The following is a 15,638-nucleotide window of genomic DNA, read 5'->3' as shown; positions in this document are numbered from 1 at the left end:
GAACTTCAAGGTTGAGGATCCAAGTTATCAACATGATGTTTTAAGTTTTCAATGTTTTCTTAAGAATAACAGTACGATTTTTTAAAGAATCACTGTAGTTTGACATTTACGAAACTGAAAATTTACGAAAAAGAAAACTTTAAATTTTAAGTTGCCAGCTTGAAAAGTAATCGAAGTTGGTTATTTCCAAAATGGACCACTTCAGTTTTGATGGTAAATATAGTAGCAGAATTCAGAATTCCAGCTGTGGAAAATGCATTAAAATTATTTTTTTTTTTTCTAAAACGAAAAGTTGAAAACGAATGAAAAAGTGAAATTGAATGAATGGAGAAGGCACATCGATTCCGTTTGCCTTTTTGCTCCTTCTTTCCCGTCCCTCTCCTTGTGTCGGTTTTAATATTTCATCACTCCGCTCCATTTTTAATTCAACTCTTTTTTCCTTCCCCCCTCTTCAACCCCCTTCTCCGCCCTTCCAAAATCAGTAGAGGTTCTGAAAATGGGGCGTGCACTAGCCACAGTACCCTCCAACGGACCAGAAAAATCATCCAATGGGAGCTGCCTAAAAGGGGTGGAGACCAAGACATAGGGGACCCCCGACCCTTCCGTATACATCTGTCTCCTCCCAGCTTCAAGGTCCCCCTCTTTTCCACGGACATGCAGAACACCGCACCCGTACCGACGACGACAACCGCTTCAAAAATGCAACCTGTAAGTCATAAATCTCATTGTTCGATTTGATAAGTATGGCTAAACCCATTAGACTGTTTAGTGTGAGCTCTAGAATAAGTAAGTCTCCCAGTTGACTTTCCATACGTTACGGATTTATTCATTGAATTGTTGATTAGAGACTCGGCTCGTTTTTATCAAATATTCATTCTTTGTATGTGTGTCTACTTGCAGGGGTCCCCCGCCAAGCCTTATTGAATATTAAGTTAAGTGAATTTTTAGGTAGGTCACTCTCTCTTTCCCTTCATCTCGTTCACAGTGAGCCACACACGTATCTACTTACTCCTCACACTGTTTTGAACCGTCTTTCTGTTTTTCATTTTTTGTTAGTTTAACTGTAAATTGTCGACATATGTAGACTGTCAGTTTCACTGATTCAAATTACATTTCACCAGGCTTTTTCTTTAGAATGATCCAATCATATGATAACGTTACGTCAATCACATTATTTTAAAAAAAAATTATGGTTTTGCTGGAAAGGAAATTCTGAACCATTTTTTCATTGGCCTAGATTTACGAAAACGTTTATTTCCTCTATAAAAGTACATATTTTAATTTGTACAGTACAATAATGAATAAATATTCTAAAACAGCCACATTAAGAGGGATACACTCGAACTTCGCTGATTTTTTAAAACAATCAGAAAATGTCATTTCTACTACTGATGAACAACACTGCTTGCTGATTTTTATGTCAAGTTTCAATGGATTTCTACAATTTTGAATATTGATTTTCAAAGATATTTTCACTTTTAAATTAAGCTTTGCGATGATTTTCTTAAAATCTCCAGAAAATATATCAACTTTGTATGTAATTTATTATCAGTTGTTAGCATAGTAGTAGGTCATAACATTACTGGTTTACCTGGTTCTGAGTAGTTTCCAAATAAAAATTCTAGCAGCCCTATTTCATGGTAATCATATTTTTTAATTAGTCTAATTAATATTGAGGCACTTTATTTAATTGTTAGAGTTTGCTAGTAGTTTTTTTTGACTATCTAATCTCATTTTAAATGACTGAACTCTAAATACCCCCTGTTTAATAATTAACTCCGTCCTCCATTAATTTTTCAAAGAGGAGGGCTTCTACCACGGAAATAGTCACATGGATTGTTCTATCAGAAATTTTTTGCCGTTCATTTAAAACACTAAGTATCAATAACAGTATATTCATAAAAGATTTTTTAAACGTATTTAAAACACTAAAGATAAATAGAAACGAGATTTGAATATTTCTCAATGATTTCACCCTAGTTATTGACTACACATTTAGGTCGTTACGTGTTATATTCATTGTGTTTCAGTTCAGGATAACAGGTGAAAATTAAAAATAGAATGAAGTATTGACGTACGAAAAGAGTTTAAAATTGTCTCCTCCCCCACTTTAGGTTAAATGTTTAAAACACTCTTCGATACACCTCCCCTATTCCTAATTCATGAAGATTCTTGAATTTCAGTTCAACAACAGTTTATTTGGATCATTCGATGACCCAATTCTCAATGCAAGAGCTGCACAAGTTGCCCTCGCTGATATTGATGTTAAAAATGTGCCGCAGTTGACAAATCCACTTATGAGACCACATGATATGTTCAGGTAATTTTCTTTTTTTTCACTCTGACCATCTTTCAGGACTTCATTCTATTTATTTTCAGCTATAGCAACTACTTTTCGGGAATCCACGACACATCCGCCGCCACAAACATCTACCAAGGACTCCCAAGCTCTTCAGAACCATTCGATGCATCTGTAGTTGTGCCAACATCCTCAGATGATCAAATGACACCCTTACAACAAGTAATGGCAATGCAACAATCATATGGAGCACCTCCACCATTTCAATACAATATGACTCATCCATTTTCAACAACATCCATTGCCAGTTCTAATAATCTTGCTCGTTACCCAATTGCCCCGCCAACTTCAGATATGGACACTGATCCGAGACAATTGGAGACGTTTGCAGAGCATTTCAAGCAGAGAAGAATAAAATTAGGAGTCACACAGGTTAGTATAAAAGGGTTGACAACTGGGTGTTAACTCTTATATTATCTTAATTATCTTAATTATCTATCTATCTTAATTATGAGTAAACTTTAGGTTTTTTGAAAAACAAAAACGTTCGGGAGTACGTAGCCACTTCTCAATCTACTTAGGCTTCTGCCACCTTACAAACAATTATCACCAACTTATATTCTGCTAAATTTATCTACATATTTCAGTAAAAGCCACCGGAGAAATGGCTAGTTTGTTGAAAAGTAGGTAGAATTAGATGAGAAATAACAACTAATTGCCAAGTAGGGCTACGTATGTACATTTTTAATTATGTTTTTAAATACAACAAAAGTAAGTTAGTTCAACTTTAGTTTCAGAATGTTATACATATATTCCAATAAAAGTGATTGCAATCCAGAAATAGTCCAAAAGTTAATTTTAATACTTCAGGCGGACGTTGGAAAAGCACTTGCTCATCTGAAAATGCCTGGTGTCGGATCATTATCCCAGTCCACGATCTGCCGCTTCGAATCTCTCACCCTTTCCCATAACAACATGGTCGCACTGAAACCAATTCTACATTCCTGGCTGGAGAAAGCTGAAGAGGCTATGAAACAAAAAGATACAATTGGAGATATCAATGGAATTTTGCCAAATACTGATAAGAAACGGAAGAGAACTAGTATTGCTGCTCCTGAGAAAAGAGAACTAGAACAGTTTTTCAAGTGAGTTTGAGTAGGGGAGAGTATAAATTCAAAATCATACATGCTAAAATTATGTTAAAATTAAACAAATTTGCTTTTCACTCAATACTTTAGAGATCAACGAATCAAAACAAATATTTCCAGACAACAACCAAGACCATCTGGAGAACGAATTGCCTCAATTGCCGATCGATTGGATTTGAAGAAAAATGTTGTTCGCGTCTGGTTTTGCAATCAACGGCAGAAACAGAAAAGGTAATATTTAATTTTTTAGCAAGACTTATCAAATAAAATTTCAGAGATTTCCGTTCCCAATTCCGTGCAAGAAGTGCAGCAGCAGTAATGGGTCCACGTGTGATGCCAGTTTTAAATGGAAATAATTCAAATAATAATCTGAAACAGGGTCAGACAACATACAATGGGCTACCTGGATTCTTTGATTAGTTTCGTTTTCGTGAACACATTTTCCCCGATTTTTAGAGTTTCAGTTTTAATCACAATGGGTATATTTCTTTTTTTTTTTGAATTTATAATCTCTCCTTCTCTGATGATGAGGATCGACCACTGAAAATATTCAGTGAGCTTTTCTTATTTTTTTAATTGTTTTATTTGAGCTTTCTGATGTCTCTCTTCCCCTTTTCGATGTTCCTCAACATTTTTAGCGACAAGATCTCTATTTTTGAAGTATTGTTTTCCATTCTTTCATGACTTTTTCTCAAACATCGAATCATTCCAGATCAATGAAATGCCTCGTAAAATAAATATAATTCATTTCTAAAAAACTAAGATATTTGTTTTTCGGTCTCATAAATAAGGGTTTAGCAATTCGCTTTGAAAAATTGCTTTTCTATAAATACAAATTTTCAGCTGATGCCAATTGTCTACGTCTATGAGATTATTTTTATCGATGAAATTAGTAAATTTATTAGTTTTAAAATAGAAAATTTTGGGTTTATTATTTTCATTTTCAAACTAGCAATTTTTATAGCTTAATCCTAAATGAAAGTCATCAGTGGCATTCTACAGATGCGCGATTCATGTATTCTCCGCCTCCCTTTTCGGAGACCTCCCATCACCTCGCGGCCTCTTCCACTGAAATTGCTTCGGAAAAGTGAGAAGTGCGAATGAAAGACGAGAAAAATACACAAAACTATGTACATAAAAATGTTTAATATCGTGTAAGTACTGTGACAACAAAGAAGACGAAGCACGAAGAGGGCGAGTAAAGAGGCGATGGAGAAGCGCCTCCGGGAACAGACTGTAGCTGTTAAAGATTGTCTAGTATTAACTAACACCAAAGCATCTTCGTTTAATTCGGCACTTTTCCCATTCCATTCAGGATAATTATCGGACGGAAACGGATATAAATTTTTCAACTCATAACATACTGCTATGATTTTTTCAAAGACAAGTGCCAAAATTGTTTCAGTGCCAAAATTTCTGGGCCAAAATTGTTCTCCAACCTAATAATGATAATGTGATAACGTGTTCTTTTCTTCTAATGACTACCAAAACGACTCAGCAAATCCAAACCAATAAAAGCCTAGAATCAAAACAGGAAACCTCAATCTGTCCCATTGTGAACCCATCATCGTATGGTGTATCTCTTCATTTGTAATTCTTGTCCTTCTCCTCTTCTTTCCTCTTCTTCGACGACGTTTTCTTCATTCACATCAAGCCCAACACCAGTTAACGATGTTCAAACACAAACTACCGTAATCGTTTCGTCGTTTCTGCTCTCACACACACACAGCCTCTTCTTCTTTTTCGTCCTACACACGCATCCATCCTCACACAGGTTGATGAATATTTCAGTGCTTCGGCCTTCTGTCGTATGTCTAAACTCTCTTTAATTTACATACTATTTTGATGGTCCAGGAAGAGAGGAAGACAGGATGGTGTGCAAAATACATCGGATATTTGAAGCTTCAGGGCTCGGCTCTCGGCTACCTACCGGGGGATTTGGATTGTTAAAGCAAATTGTCGAAAGGATTTTATTCATCAAAAGGTTTAATGATTTTTTCCGACGATTCAAAATGAAATTTTTAGAAATAAGTACTGAACATTCAATTGGAATTATTCAAGAAGGGAGAAAAAAGGAGAAAAATAGCGGGCCGAGTCAAAAATTATATGAAATTTTCATAGGCCAATTAATAATTGAAGAAGAAACGAATAGAGTGTTCTTTTGGAACAAAAATGTGAATAAATTACTTGTTTTTCAAAAGTTATAAGTTTCAAGTGTGTTGATTTTATAATTTTAAGTTATACTTCTAACATAAATTAGTTACCTGTCTGCCTGCCTGCCGCCTACTTGTGGGTTCTGGCACAAAAGTCGGCGATTGATGCTTGCATAGTGTAGAGTTACGCATTACTTTTTTTAAAATTATATTTCTTTGCTAGTTCAACGAAATGCACAAAATCAAATTTATTTGAAAATTTAAATGTTTTAAAATTTTAAATTGCGTGATAAATATGCCGATCTTTCACCCTTTTCATCTTTACAACACAAATAATAACCGGAATTCATAGTATTTGAAAAATAGAAAAATTCAAAAATGTACATATGTTCCAGGATAATCCAAAAAGATTGCAAGCTCCCGAAAAAAGAAACAACTTTTGTGTGAAAAGAAGAAAAAACAAACAATGAAGCGGAGAAAAAAGTTGTAGGTGCTCCGAGAGCAATCCCGTAAAAAAATAAAACAATGAAGTCGATGAGCGGAGGTCGATTAATTGATTCAGGCGTATTATTTATATATTTGTTCTCACAAATAAACGCATTAGACGGAAAAATATTAAAGTTTAAATGTGAATAAAAGTATTTTCCCTGGTGTTCCAGGTGGGTTGGAAGCTTTAAACAAAATAATACTGTTGAATATTTGCCTACGTCTGTCCAAAACTGTATTCAGACAGGAAAAGAAACATTTAGTCTAACTATTTAGATAATTTATAATATGAAAACTTTATTGGGATTTTCTATTTTCTTTGTTTGAATAAATATCCTTAAAATTCCAGAATCACTAGAGTAGACCCCTTGAAGTAGAAAATTCAAAAAACATAAAATTAATCTCGATTTTATGACGTTCTGTGTAGTTGTATTGCGGTATATTCAAGAAATTGTTTATCTTTTCAAAAAAAAGAAGAGAACATTTTTTAACAAGTCAAATACGAATTTTTTCTGTAATTGTGTGAAGTATTAAATACAATAAACTCAAGCATAATTAAAATATTTGAAAAACTACTTTTTTGACCGACTTCCAAAGTTATGTGGTGCAACTGAAAAGCTCCCAATTTTAACGGAAAATTTGAAAAAAATAAAAAATTTTGTGAAATGATTTACAATGATATTTAGTCATTTTAGCACTCCTATAATTTTTTAAATCAAGTTCCCAGCATTTTTTGTCTTCTTTATGTTTTTAACCTTTTTCTTGTCTCTGTCGCCATGTGCATTGTTTTGAATTTTGAGAAGGTTTTGCCGGTGGCGACCTGCTTGTTAACCCGCCTAATCTGACGAGAAGCAGCGACTCCTCGCAAACACAAAAGTGACCAAACAGGCGACTCCTCCTTTCCGTTCCCCCGCTAAGCATTGTTTTGAATTCATCCCCTTTTTTCCCGAATAGTCTCCAATTTCGTTGTGCACTTCTTTTCTTGATTCTTAAAGTTTTGTCTGTTGTCCTGAACAGGATGATCAGATTGGTATTCTTATTTCTACTAGTTGTGTTATCTGTGGAATTATTGGATTTTCGTTCAAATAACTATCGTCAAATTATCAATAATGCTCTTCCAACAATTGATCCACAAATGATTAGTCAAGCTCAAGCTGCAATTAATCCTTACACTGACATTTTTGTGAATCCCCCAAATAGTTTTGTCGACTTTCCAATGGCTAACATTGCGTCATCAGGTGCATTTTGGCAGCAACCACAATCTACAGTATCTCAAGTAGCATGGAATCCACCAGTTTCTACAAATCCATCATCAAGTCCAGCAGCGAGCACAATATCATTTCAAAGTTATCAGAATCCAAGTACATTTCCATCAACTACTACTGCTTCAACAACTACCTCAACTACAACTATGCCACCAACTTATCAAACTACAACAAAATCTGTCAAAAAGAACACAGAAACATTATGGACAACATCGAAGTCTCCAATGAAGTTGTCGAAGAATCCAAAACCATCGAAATTGAATCAAAAGTTAGTTAAATTTTAAGTAATATTTTAGAACACGTTTTCTCATTGAATATTTTTCTAATACATAGTACTTTCAGATCCTCAAAGTCATCAGCAACTTCTTTTGACTCCGCCCAGTTATCAGTGTTATCTCATCGACTTTTAAATGATGTTTTGATTATTCCATCTTCTCGACGACTTTATATTCTTGCAATTATTCCAATTCATCAATCTTCTGGGCAACAGGTTTTTCCCTTTTTTAATTAAAATCTTGGTTAAATCTTGGTAATCTTGGTAGTTTGAGTTTGCATTTTAAATCACTCTAAAAATTTTTACAATATTCAGAATTATCACAAAATATGCAGATAAATTTACACATGTGATACCAAAAATTCCAATTTTCACAGAATTTGTGTTTGATAAAAGTATTAATTTCAAAACGTTTTATTGAAACCTCCTTTTCTGTAGATATTAAAATTTTGAATTTCTTTACACTTTAATAATTAATAAACGAGTTCAGAACTTTGAATGCGGAGAAATCGATGTGAACGCAATTGTCAGAATGGCTGCATTTTTGGAAGCACAAAAAACTGTAAACAACCGAAATTATGAGTTTATAAAAACACGAAAAACTTACAGATAAACGAATCAAATCTTCTTAAAGAAATTGGTGTAGATATTGGAGCAATTATTGTTGATTCATGTTCAACGGATCTTCGTTCAGTTGCTGATCTTTATGAACTTTTATCGGGGACAAATATTCAAAAAAGTGATCTTATTGCAATTATTCGAGATGATTCAACATTTATGCCAAATACTGAACAGATTATAAGACAGCTCAATTTACCAGTTGTCAACACATTTTTCACAACGAGATCGGCGGTGGGTTATTCTTTTAAAGAGGAAGTTGTACTGAGAACGTTCGAAAAGAACAATTATTTCTATCAAAAAGTTGTTTCTAGGTGCAAACATCTGGAACTTTGCCATCAATGTTTCTCCCAATTCAATCAATTATATCAGCACTTCGTCATTACCAGAGTACTTGTGTTAACATTATTTTTGATGAAAAATATTCAGAGTAAGTTTGTTACTTTGTACATACTTTTGAAAAAAGTTATCTGCGTTTCAGATCCGTAAGTGAGTTCCAGCAAGTTGCTCTAACAGAAGGAATATGCGTAGAAGTCGCGATTCATGTGAAGAATGCAAGCAGTACGGTTTCAGAAATGGTGGTTAGAAGGTATGAAAATTAATTTCTAATCGTGAAAAAACTATGGCCATAATGGGACTCAAACTGAATGTTTTAAAATAAAGTTTAATGATTCTTTTTCTTGACTTGTTCAAGGCGTAGTTTACCATCCCTCTTCATATCCTGTTTTTTAAGATTACTACTATCAGAAGCTAGAATTGTAGTGGCTCTTTTATCAGAAGACACGTGGATTCAGATGACTAAAGCGCTACGCTCGGAGATGGTAAAAAGATTTCCAATTGAACACAACATGTTATTTCTAAAAACTTAAAGGTTATCGCCGGCCGTTTTGTATTTATTTCAATGCAAGATCAACGATGGACTACATCAAGGAAGTTCATTGAAAGTTGGCCGACTTTTGAGCAACATTTGATTTCGGTTTAAAAAATTATCGATACTTATCGATACAATAAAATCGATACAATAAAAGTTAAAAAGTTTTAGATAACTCCAAAAACACCAATTAATCATGAAGAGGAAATCAAAAAACTAACCGAAAACATACCAAAACTATCGCTTCCGAATCTCTGGTTGAAGCAATTCTGGTCGTCTGCTTTCAAATGCCACGTGGATAATGAAGATATGGGCGGTTCGAATAGTTTTTCAAGGTATATCACCAGAATTTGTGAATTCCAGTACCACTGTTACTAAATTTCAGAGAATGTGCTACAACTCAATCATTGAACATCTCGCAAGTTGCTCCAGATGTTGATGTTGCCTCCATTTCACTAGCAAGTACTGTTCTAATGTTTTTTCTTGAAAAATTGAAGATCAAATTTTCAGCTCATGCAATCGGAATTGCATTCCGTTCATTTGTAGATCGTGTCTGTCCAGGAGCACTTGTAATTTCTTTATCTGATTGTGTTAATGACCCGTTTGTGGGATTTCATCAGTCAATTTTAGATTCTGATTTTGTACATCATCTCAGTGACATCCGTAAGTTTTTGATATACAACTTAGACATTTCAGGAGAGCGCGCCAAACGCCTTTTCCCAGAAAACGGATCTAAAACCGAAAGGAATTTTTAAAAACTTTTTAAAAAAGCTATCTTCTTATCCAAGTTTGACCTGGAAAATGTTAACTTGGCCCAAAAATTAGGCAAAACTTGTGTAAAACTTTGGCAAGAGTTGGATAGAATGTGCGTTTAACTTATGCCCAGCCTAACCTTGCCAAAGTTTTTTGAACCAAACTTGGGTGAGAAGCTAGCGAGAAGGCAGCTATTAGAGGCAAGCTGTAATGAGAACGCTTTTGTCGGACGGAATCAAGACCAATCCTAATTTTCAGTGCAAAAATCATTAATCAAAAAATACCACGTTCATTTACAGCTGTTTCATTCAACTACAGCACCGGTTTTCGTGACATTTCTCTACGAATCAACAGAGTTCAATTTGTGGAAGATCGTCTTCAATTCTCAGAACTTGGAATAGTTGATCCAATTCAATTTACATATCAAGATAGTAGTGATACTGCAACACCATCTGCACGTGGAAGCTATCTTCTTATGTCATCCACTTGCCCGAAGTCAACATGTGCAAAGGAGCTCGCAAAAAGCACAATTAAGCAACAGTTACCGTCCATTGTGAAGGCTCTTACCGACTTGGAAATCATGATATTCACTATATTCTCTGTACTTTCTGCATTAACATGCCTCATGTGTATGTATTTGAAAGTGATATCAGTCAGTGAATATAGAAATCTGACAGCTGTAACATTTCTTGGACTCGCATTTTTATCAATCAGTGCTCCTGCATTCATTATTCCTCCCAACAGTATTTCGTGCTCACTACGAAAACTTTTATTCCCAATTGCTATCAGTATTACAATTGCACCGGTATTTGTGAAAACTGTCCTTATCTGGAAGTCAATCGGATCATCAAGTAGTTCAGTTCTCATCGCATTCTGCATTGTTTTGATTCAAACTGGCAAGTTTTATTCATATTCTGTTTTTTTATTGTTGAACCTTTAGTACAGAAACAAAACATTTAGTGAATATTTTTGATATTTAACATTTTTGAAGTTTCAGTGATTTCAACAGAATGGCTTTTACTTGCTTCTGATTCGGCCACCGAGTTCGTATCAACACTTCATGGAACCATGTGGAGATGTTCTCCAGGCGATTCATCTGAAGAAATGATCCTTCTCTCGTGTTCTCTCATTGCTCTTCTATCTCTTCTATCTTTCATTTTTGCTCTGGCAACGCTGAAACATTCCCAGAGTCTTCAGCATCTCATGATCTCGGTTGGATTTGAAGTTTTCTAAATTTTTGGATAACTTTGTAATTTCAGATTCTTGCTATTTTATTTGAAACTGCTCTCTATGTATCTCTCCCATTGATCCCCTACAAAACCCGTGATACTGTCATGGCAACAAGTAAGCAATTTAGGAAAGCCGAGCTAAGCGCGCCTAGACAGAAAAATATGAATTTTCAAATTTCATTAAAAAAATATATTTTCAGCTATTCTTATATTTGCTTTTGTGGCTCTACTACTGAGTCATACTGGAAAATCTTCAGCTAAAAAAGAATCGGAATGTGGTGGGACATTGCAGGTAATGCTCTATTTTTTCCCTGATTTCAGTCGATCATTTCACTTTTCAGAAAACTAATGAAAATTGGCTTCAACATGTTGTTCAGTCCCCACAAGATCAGATGACATTAGTGAAGAATTATCATACAGCATCAACTCATGCTCAGTCAACAATGCAATTTGAAAAGAGATCAGAAGATACTTTGAGAAGAAATACATCACTTTATGGAACTGAAGGCTATGGTTAGTTTATATTTATTTTTCATGCGAAACACCAATAATTAAAATTAAATGATCCCAAAATATTTTCAGAACTTCCAACTCCTTGAGAACTCTGCAGTAACTACTTCTAGATGAACTTTCAACTTCCTCCGCGACCCAACCAATAATTATTTTTTAAATCATACATTCCATTATTTATTGTACACACAAAGCGTAATGCCAATAAATTGTTTTGATAGAGAAATGATTTATAGGAACGAATAGGCAAGTCCTGCAAATGCGGAGACACTTGACACAGCAATGATCCCGTAGCGAAGAGAATTGGCCTTCCAGCTCATCTCTCGTTTTATCTGAAAATTTTCAAATTAAAACTAAATTAATTTAGAGTCTTGAATACCTTGACGGCGCATTTGACGTACACATCCGATGCCTCCTCGAGCCTCTCTGAAAATTAGTTTCTGATTATGAAGAATTGTTAACAAATTTTTTTTAAATTTCAAATCCAATCAACTGAAATATATATGCAATTGGGGGGAAATGACAAAAATCTTTGGAAAGCTGTTTTCCTGGTCGTACTAATGATATATTAGGTTGGTCGAAAAGTCTTTGCAAAATTTGTACTTTTCTTCATTTCTCAGCGTTAATTCATTTTTTTCTGATTCTGTTTTTTTATTTGCATAGTACGTAATGTGCATGTTTAATATATTTAAAAAAACTTTTGGGTGCTGTTCAAAATGACCGAGAATTTGCTCGCCGAACGTCACGCCCTCCGATGGGTTTTTCTGTACGAGTTCCCCCAAATCTGCAATTGCAACGAAGCTCGTCGTAACATGTGTGCAGTGTTAGGCAAGAACTCTGTCACCTACAATACCATGAAGTTTTGGTTCGAAAAGTTCACGAAAAAGAACTACGATCTCGATGATAAACCAAGATAAGATCGCTCTCGTTTGAATATCGACGAGGATATTTCGAGAGCCCTGGAAGATGATCCAAGAGCAACGAACCGCGAACTTTCTGCGACTCTCAAGCATCCCCAAAAAACCATCATCAACCATCTCCACGAAACCGGAAGGGTAGAAAAGTTCGGTCAACTCGTTCCTCACAATTTGCCCGATTCTCAGAAAAATTGTTTTGTGACCTCTCTCTTTCGCTGCTCACTAGGAAACGAACAACGGACTGGGTTAAGGATATCATTACTGGAAATGATAAATGGGTATTGTATGTTAGCCATACCAGGAAAAAAGAGTGGGTCCCGGTCGAGGAAACCGCGACACCTGACCTCAAATTAGAACTTCACGGAAAAAAGTGCTTCTCTCAATTGGGCGGGACAGTAAGGGTGTCATTTCCAGAGAGCTTCTTCCAGACTTTGCTACAATCAACGCTGGCCTATACTGCATTTAATTGGAAAAGATGGTCCATGCTCATCGATTACATCGCCCTAGAGGATCAAAGTTGTTGCTGCTCCATGACAACGCAAGACCGCATACAACTTTTAAGACCCGCCAGAAGCTCCAGACAGTCGGAATCCAAATTTTATCTTACCCATCGTATTCGCCGGGCTTGGCTCCTACTGACTACCATCTGTTCCGCTCACTCCAGAATCACCTTGCCGGGCAGAAGTTTCATGATCGAAAGGTCGTCGAAACGGGGTTGGACGACTTCTTTGCCTCCTAATCGCAGGAGTTCTAGGCGGAGGGTACTGTTCAACTTCCGTTGTGTTGGCAAGAAGTCATAGGCATTAATGGTAAATATATTACCCATTGAATCTTGTTCGCTTTGAAAAAATACTACTTCCAAAAAAAAATCAAAATTTTGCAAAGACTTTTCGACCAACCTAATAGTTGCTTTAGACAATTGTGGCGTACTCATTTCACTTGACCGAGGCGTACGGGGACGCCCGGTCTCAGGCTCTTTATTCGCCGTCCTATTTTAATTCGCGTATCCGTAAAGGAGTAGTGAAGCTGATCAGAAAATGCACACATAATTTCCGTCGCAATTAATTTGTCCTAATCAATCGGATGAATATACTGTAACTTCTAGCTGGCGAATAATTCAAAAACACTAACGAGCTCTTTCAACAAGATCATCAAGTTTTCCCTGTCTCTCCATGATTTTTTGCACATTCTCCTTCATAATGGCCTTCACCTGAAAATGTTCATGATTTGTCCCAGTTTTCAAAAAATTAACCAACCGAATCCAGTTCTCTTCTTGTTCTCATAATCTTTTGATCGTCCCAACCGATACGGCTCACTGGTGGTGGTTGATGATTCATGCAGTAATTAGTGTCCGTTATTCCAGAACTGCTTTAAATTTGAAACTGGATTTTTTGAATTGCTAAATACAAAATCCACGTACATAGAATTCGGAATCACACTAGTTTCACGGCTAAAGTTTAAAGCATTTGAAACTTAAATTTTCGGTTAAAATTTTTTGTTAGATCTTCAATATTTTACTGGAAATTGTTGTGTCATTTTATTTACTAATAACACCCGCTCCATCTTGAAATTTGAAAAATTGGACAAAGAGCTGTTCCTACTACAATATTTTTGCCAAATAATCTTTTTTGTTAAGTGCCGATTTGTTTGTTGCGCGCCGGTACGTGGATGACAGTAAATGTGGCGGGAACTGTGCTCTTTACTGCATTTTTAAGTGGCTCATCAACAAAGATAGTGACGACTTATCTCTCGCTCTCTCCAACTTTTAAACCATACTCATTTATTTCTATCGGCTCTGTCAAAAGCTTGCTGACTTTTTGATACTTGATATTTCACCTTTTATATCTTTTTGCATCTGTCTAGGCATTGAAACGGTTCCTTGATTTTTGTTTATGACAGGTCAATTTAATTTTCGTTACCTCCAAAATCATTGACTATCTTACCTCTTGCCTACCGACTCTAGGTGTACATCACGCTCATCAGACCAAATTACTTCCTAAACTCACAAACTTGCGTATTTTCAAACCATTCCAATTGCTCTTAAATTGGTCGTATTCAACATTCTAGCAGTTGGAACCTTCAGACGTTCTCGAAATTACTTATACAGTCAACATGCTTGGAATGGTTGCCAAAACTTTCCGCTGAAGAAAAGTTTCCGCTGAAGAATGATTTAATTGTCACAAAATTATATCTACCTCACTCAGATTTAGCCAGTTTACACTCCCTTGATGAATTACATTAAAACTACCGTAACCATGACTGTTAAACGGAATCTTCTGAACCTAATTCAATTGGTGTCAAATCTATTTAGCCACACATCCCGTTTATAAGCTTAATGTTCTCTCGAAAGTACACCTGTTCGTTATCTCTAATTCTATGTGTCTTTGTCTCATAATGCTCATCTTTCACCTCTAATCCATCCCAGATATCCGTATTCCTGCGTCTCGTGACTTCTTACACTATACAGCTTAAAGTGTACATGCTCATTACTTCTTTGCTCCGCTGGTCGCACAGCTTCTCCCTTTCTCTTCTCTCTCCTAGCCCCCCCCCCCCTTCGTCACATCGATTTGGCGCCAGGGGTTGGAAGAAATAGTATGATGAGAGAAGAAGACGCAGAGAACGTGAAGCTTTTCTTCCTTCTTTCTCTCGTAACGAATCCCGTTTGCAGTTGGGTAGTTTTCCGTGCTTTTCTTTCTCTCTTCAGACTATTTTGTTTTAGAAATCCATGACCACCGTGTATATATTCTGACTTTTTTCCCATTCTTTTTCTCGGGTTCTTTTTTAAAATATACTTCTGGCTTCCATCACCATCTGGTTCCATTTTTTCGATCAACAAAATGTTTTTCCATTCAGTTTTGCAAAAAGCTTTTTTCATTCATAGACAAAATTAAATTTTCAAACATTTTGAGATCTCTGTTTCTTTTGAAGATACACGTACTTACTCTAGATTTTTTAATTCCTCCTTACCAAAAAACTCTGAAAGTGACCATACAAATTCAAACTTTCCTGTCTGTAAGGCAGCTTATACCTGCCTAAACGGTAGCCCAATAGAAAATTAATTAAACTGAAAGAATCCTAAATCTTCACTGTTTTATCACCACAAATTGCAAAGTAG

The 15,638-nt window shown here is 35.7% G+C and overlaps 3 protein-coding genes and 6 non-coding genes across 11 annotated transcripts; 3 read left to right on the top strand and 6 right to left on the bottom strand.

Moving 5' to 3' along the window:
- Positions 1-380: 380 nt before the first annotated feature.
- Positions 381-493, bottom strand: C30A5.11. The gene has a single exon (NR_052502.1). It is a non-coding gene; the product is annotated as an Unclassified non-coding RNA C30A5.11 (non-coding RNA).
- A 121-nt stretch (positions 494-614) lies between these two features.
- Positions 615-4,211, top strand: unc-86 (Transcription factor unc-86; the record flags this gene model as incomplete). Of its 2 annotated transcripts, NM_001026020.7 has the most annotated exons (6): positions 615-708; positions 2,184-2,320; positions 2,380-2,731; positions 3,170-3,444; positions 3,568-3,678; positions 3,723-4,205. In NM_001026020.7, the coding sequence occupies 6 exons, from the start codon at positions 655-657 to the stop codon at positions 3,865-3,867; spliced, it is 1,074 nt and encodes a 357-aa protein (NP_001021191.2). In that variant the 3' UTR covers positions 3,868-4,205. The 2 variants fall into 2 exon arrangements, with proteins under 2 accessions (NP_001021191.2, NP_001309473.1); NM_001322687.4 differs by lacking the exon at positions 615-708 and having other exon boundaries at positions 2,298-2,320; positions 3,723-4,211.
- C30A5.13 lies at positions 821-964 on the bottom strand. The gene has a single exon (NR_052500.1). It is a non-coding gene; the product is annotated as an Unclassified non-coding RNA C30A5.13 (non-coding RNA).
- Positions 821-964, top strand: C30A5.12. Its single transcript, NR_052501.1, has one exon. It is a non-coding gene; the product is annotated as an Unclassified non-coding RNA C30A5.12 (non-coding RNA).
- Positions 4,212-5,108: 897 nt separating the features above from the next.
- C30A5.15 lies at positions 5,109-5,303 on the bottom strand. The gene has a single exon (NR_052499.1). It is a non-coding gene; the product is annotated as an Unclassified non-coding RNA C30A5.15 (non-coding RNA).
- A 1,595-nt stretch (positions 5,304-6,898) lies between these two features.
- Positions 6,899-6,985, bottom strand: C30A5.14. Its single transcript, NR_052498.1, has one exon. It is a non-coding gene; the product is annotated as an Unclassified non-coding RNA C30A5.14 (non-coding RNA).
- Positions 6,986-7,075: 90 nt separating this feature from the next.
- C30A5.10 (uncharacterized protein) lies at positions 7,076-11,827 on the top strand. Of its 2 annotated transcripts, NM_066392.6 has the most exons (17): positions 7,083-7,619; positions 7,694-7,841; positions 8,116-8,187; positions 8,235-8,477; positions 8,558-8,673; positions 8,725-8,832; positions 8,977-9,064; positions 9,115-9,219; positions 9,286-9,449; positions 9,500-9,576; positions 9,625-9,777; positions 10,167-10,763; positions 10,865-11,079; positions 11,127-11,211; positions 11,297-11,388; positions 11,438-11,609; positions 11,679-11,827. In NM_066392.6, exons 1-17 carry the CDS (start codon positions 7,105-7,107, stop codon positions 11,693-11,695), a joined length of 2,967 nt encoding a protein of 988 aa, NP_498793.3. In that variant the 5' UTR covers positions 7,083-7,104; the 3' UTR covers positions 11,696-11,827. The 2 variants fall into 2 exon arrangements, with proteins under 2 accessions (NP_498794.3, NP_498793.3); NM_066393.7 differs by lacking the exons at positions 10,865-11,079; positions 11,127-11,211; positions 11,297-11,388; positions 11,438-11,609; positions 11,679-11,827 and having other exon boundaries at positions 7,076-7,619; positions 9,115-9,449.
- On the bottom strand, positions 11,770-13,897 carry snb-5 (Synaptobrevin-like protein 5). The gene is made up of 4 exons (NM_066389.3): positions 13,780-13,897; positions 13,655-13,733; positions 11,986-12,032; positions 11,770-11,938 (listed from the first exon to the last, which is right to left on the bottom strand). Exons 1-4 carry the CDS (start codon positions 13,858-13,860, stop codon positions 11,837-11,839), a joined length of 309 nt encoding a protein of 102 aa, NP_498790.1. The 5' UTR covers positions 13,861-13,897; the 3' UTR covers positions 11,770-11,836.
- A 1,079-nt stretch (positions 13,898-14,976) lies between these two features.
- C50C3.15 lies at positions 14,977-15,331 on the bottom strand. Its single transcript, NR_052497.1, has one exon. It is a non-coding gene; the product is annotated as an Unclassified non-coding RNA C50C3.15 (non-coding RNA).
- Positions 15,332-15,638: the final 307 nt, after the last annotated feature.

This window comes from Caenorhabditis elegans, chromosome III (genome assembly GCF_000002985.6).
Source record: "Caenorhabditis elegans chromosome III".
Lineage (NCBI taxonomy): Eukaryota > Metazoa > Nematoda > Chromadorea > Rhabditida > Rhabditidae > Caenorhabditis > Caenorhabditis elegans.
The sequence above is the reverse complement of the archived record's forward strand: the minus strand, read 5'-3'. Positions and strand labels throughout refer to the sequence as shown.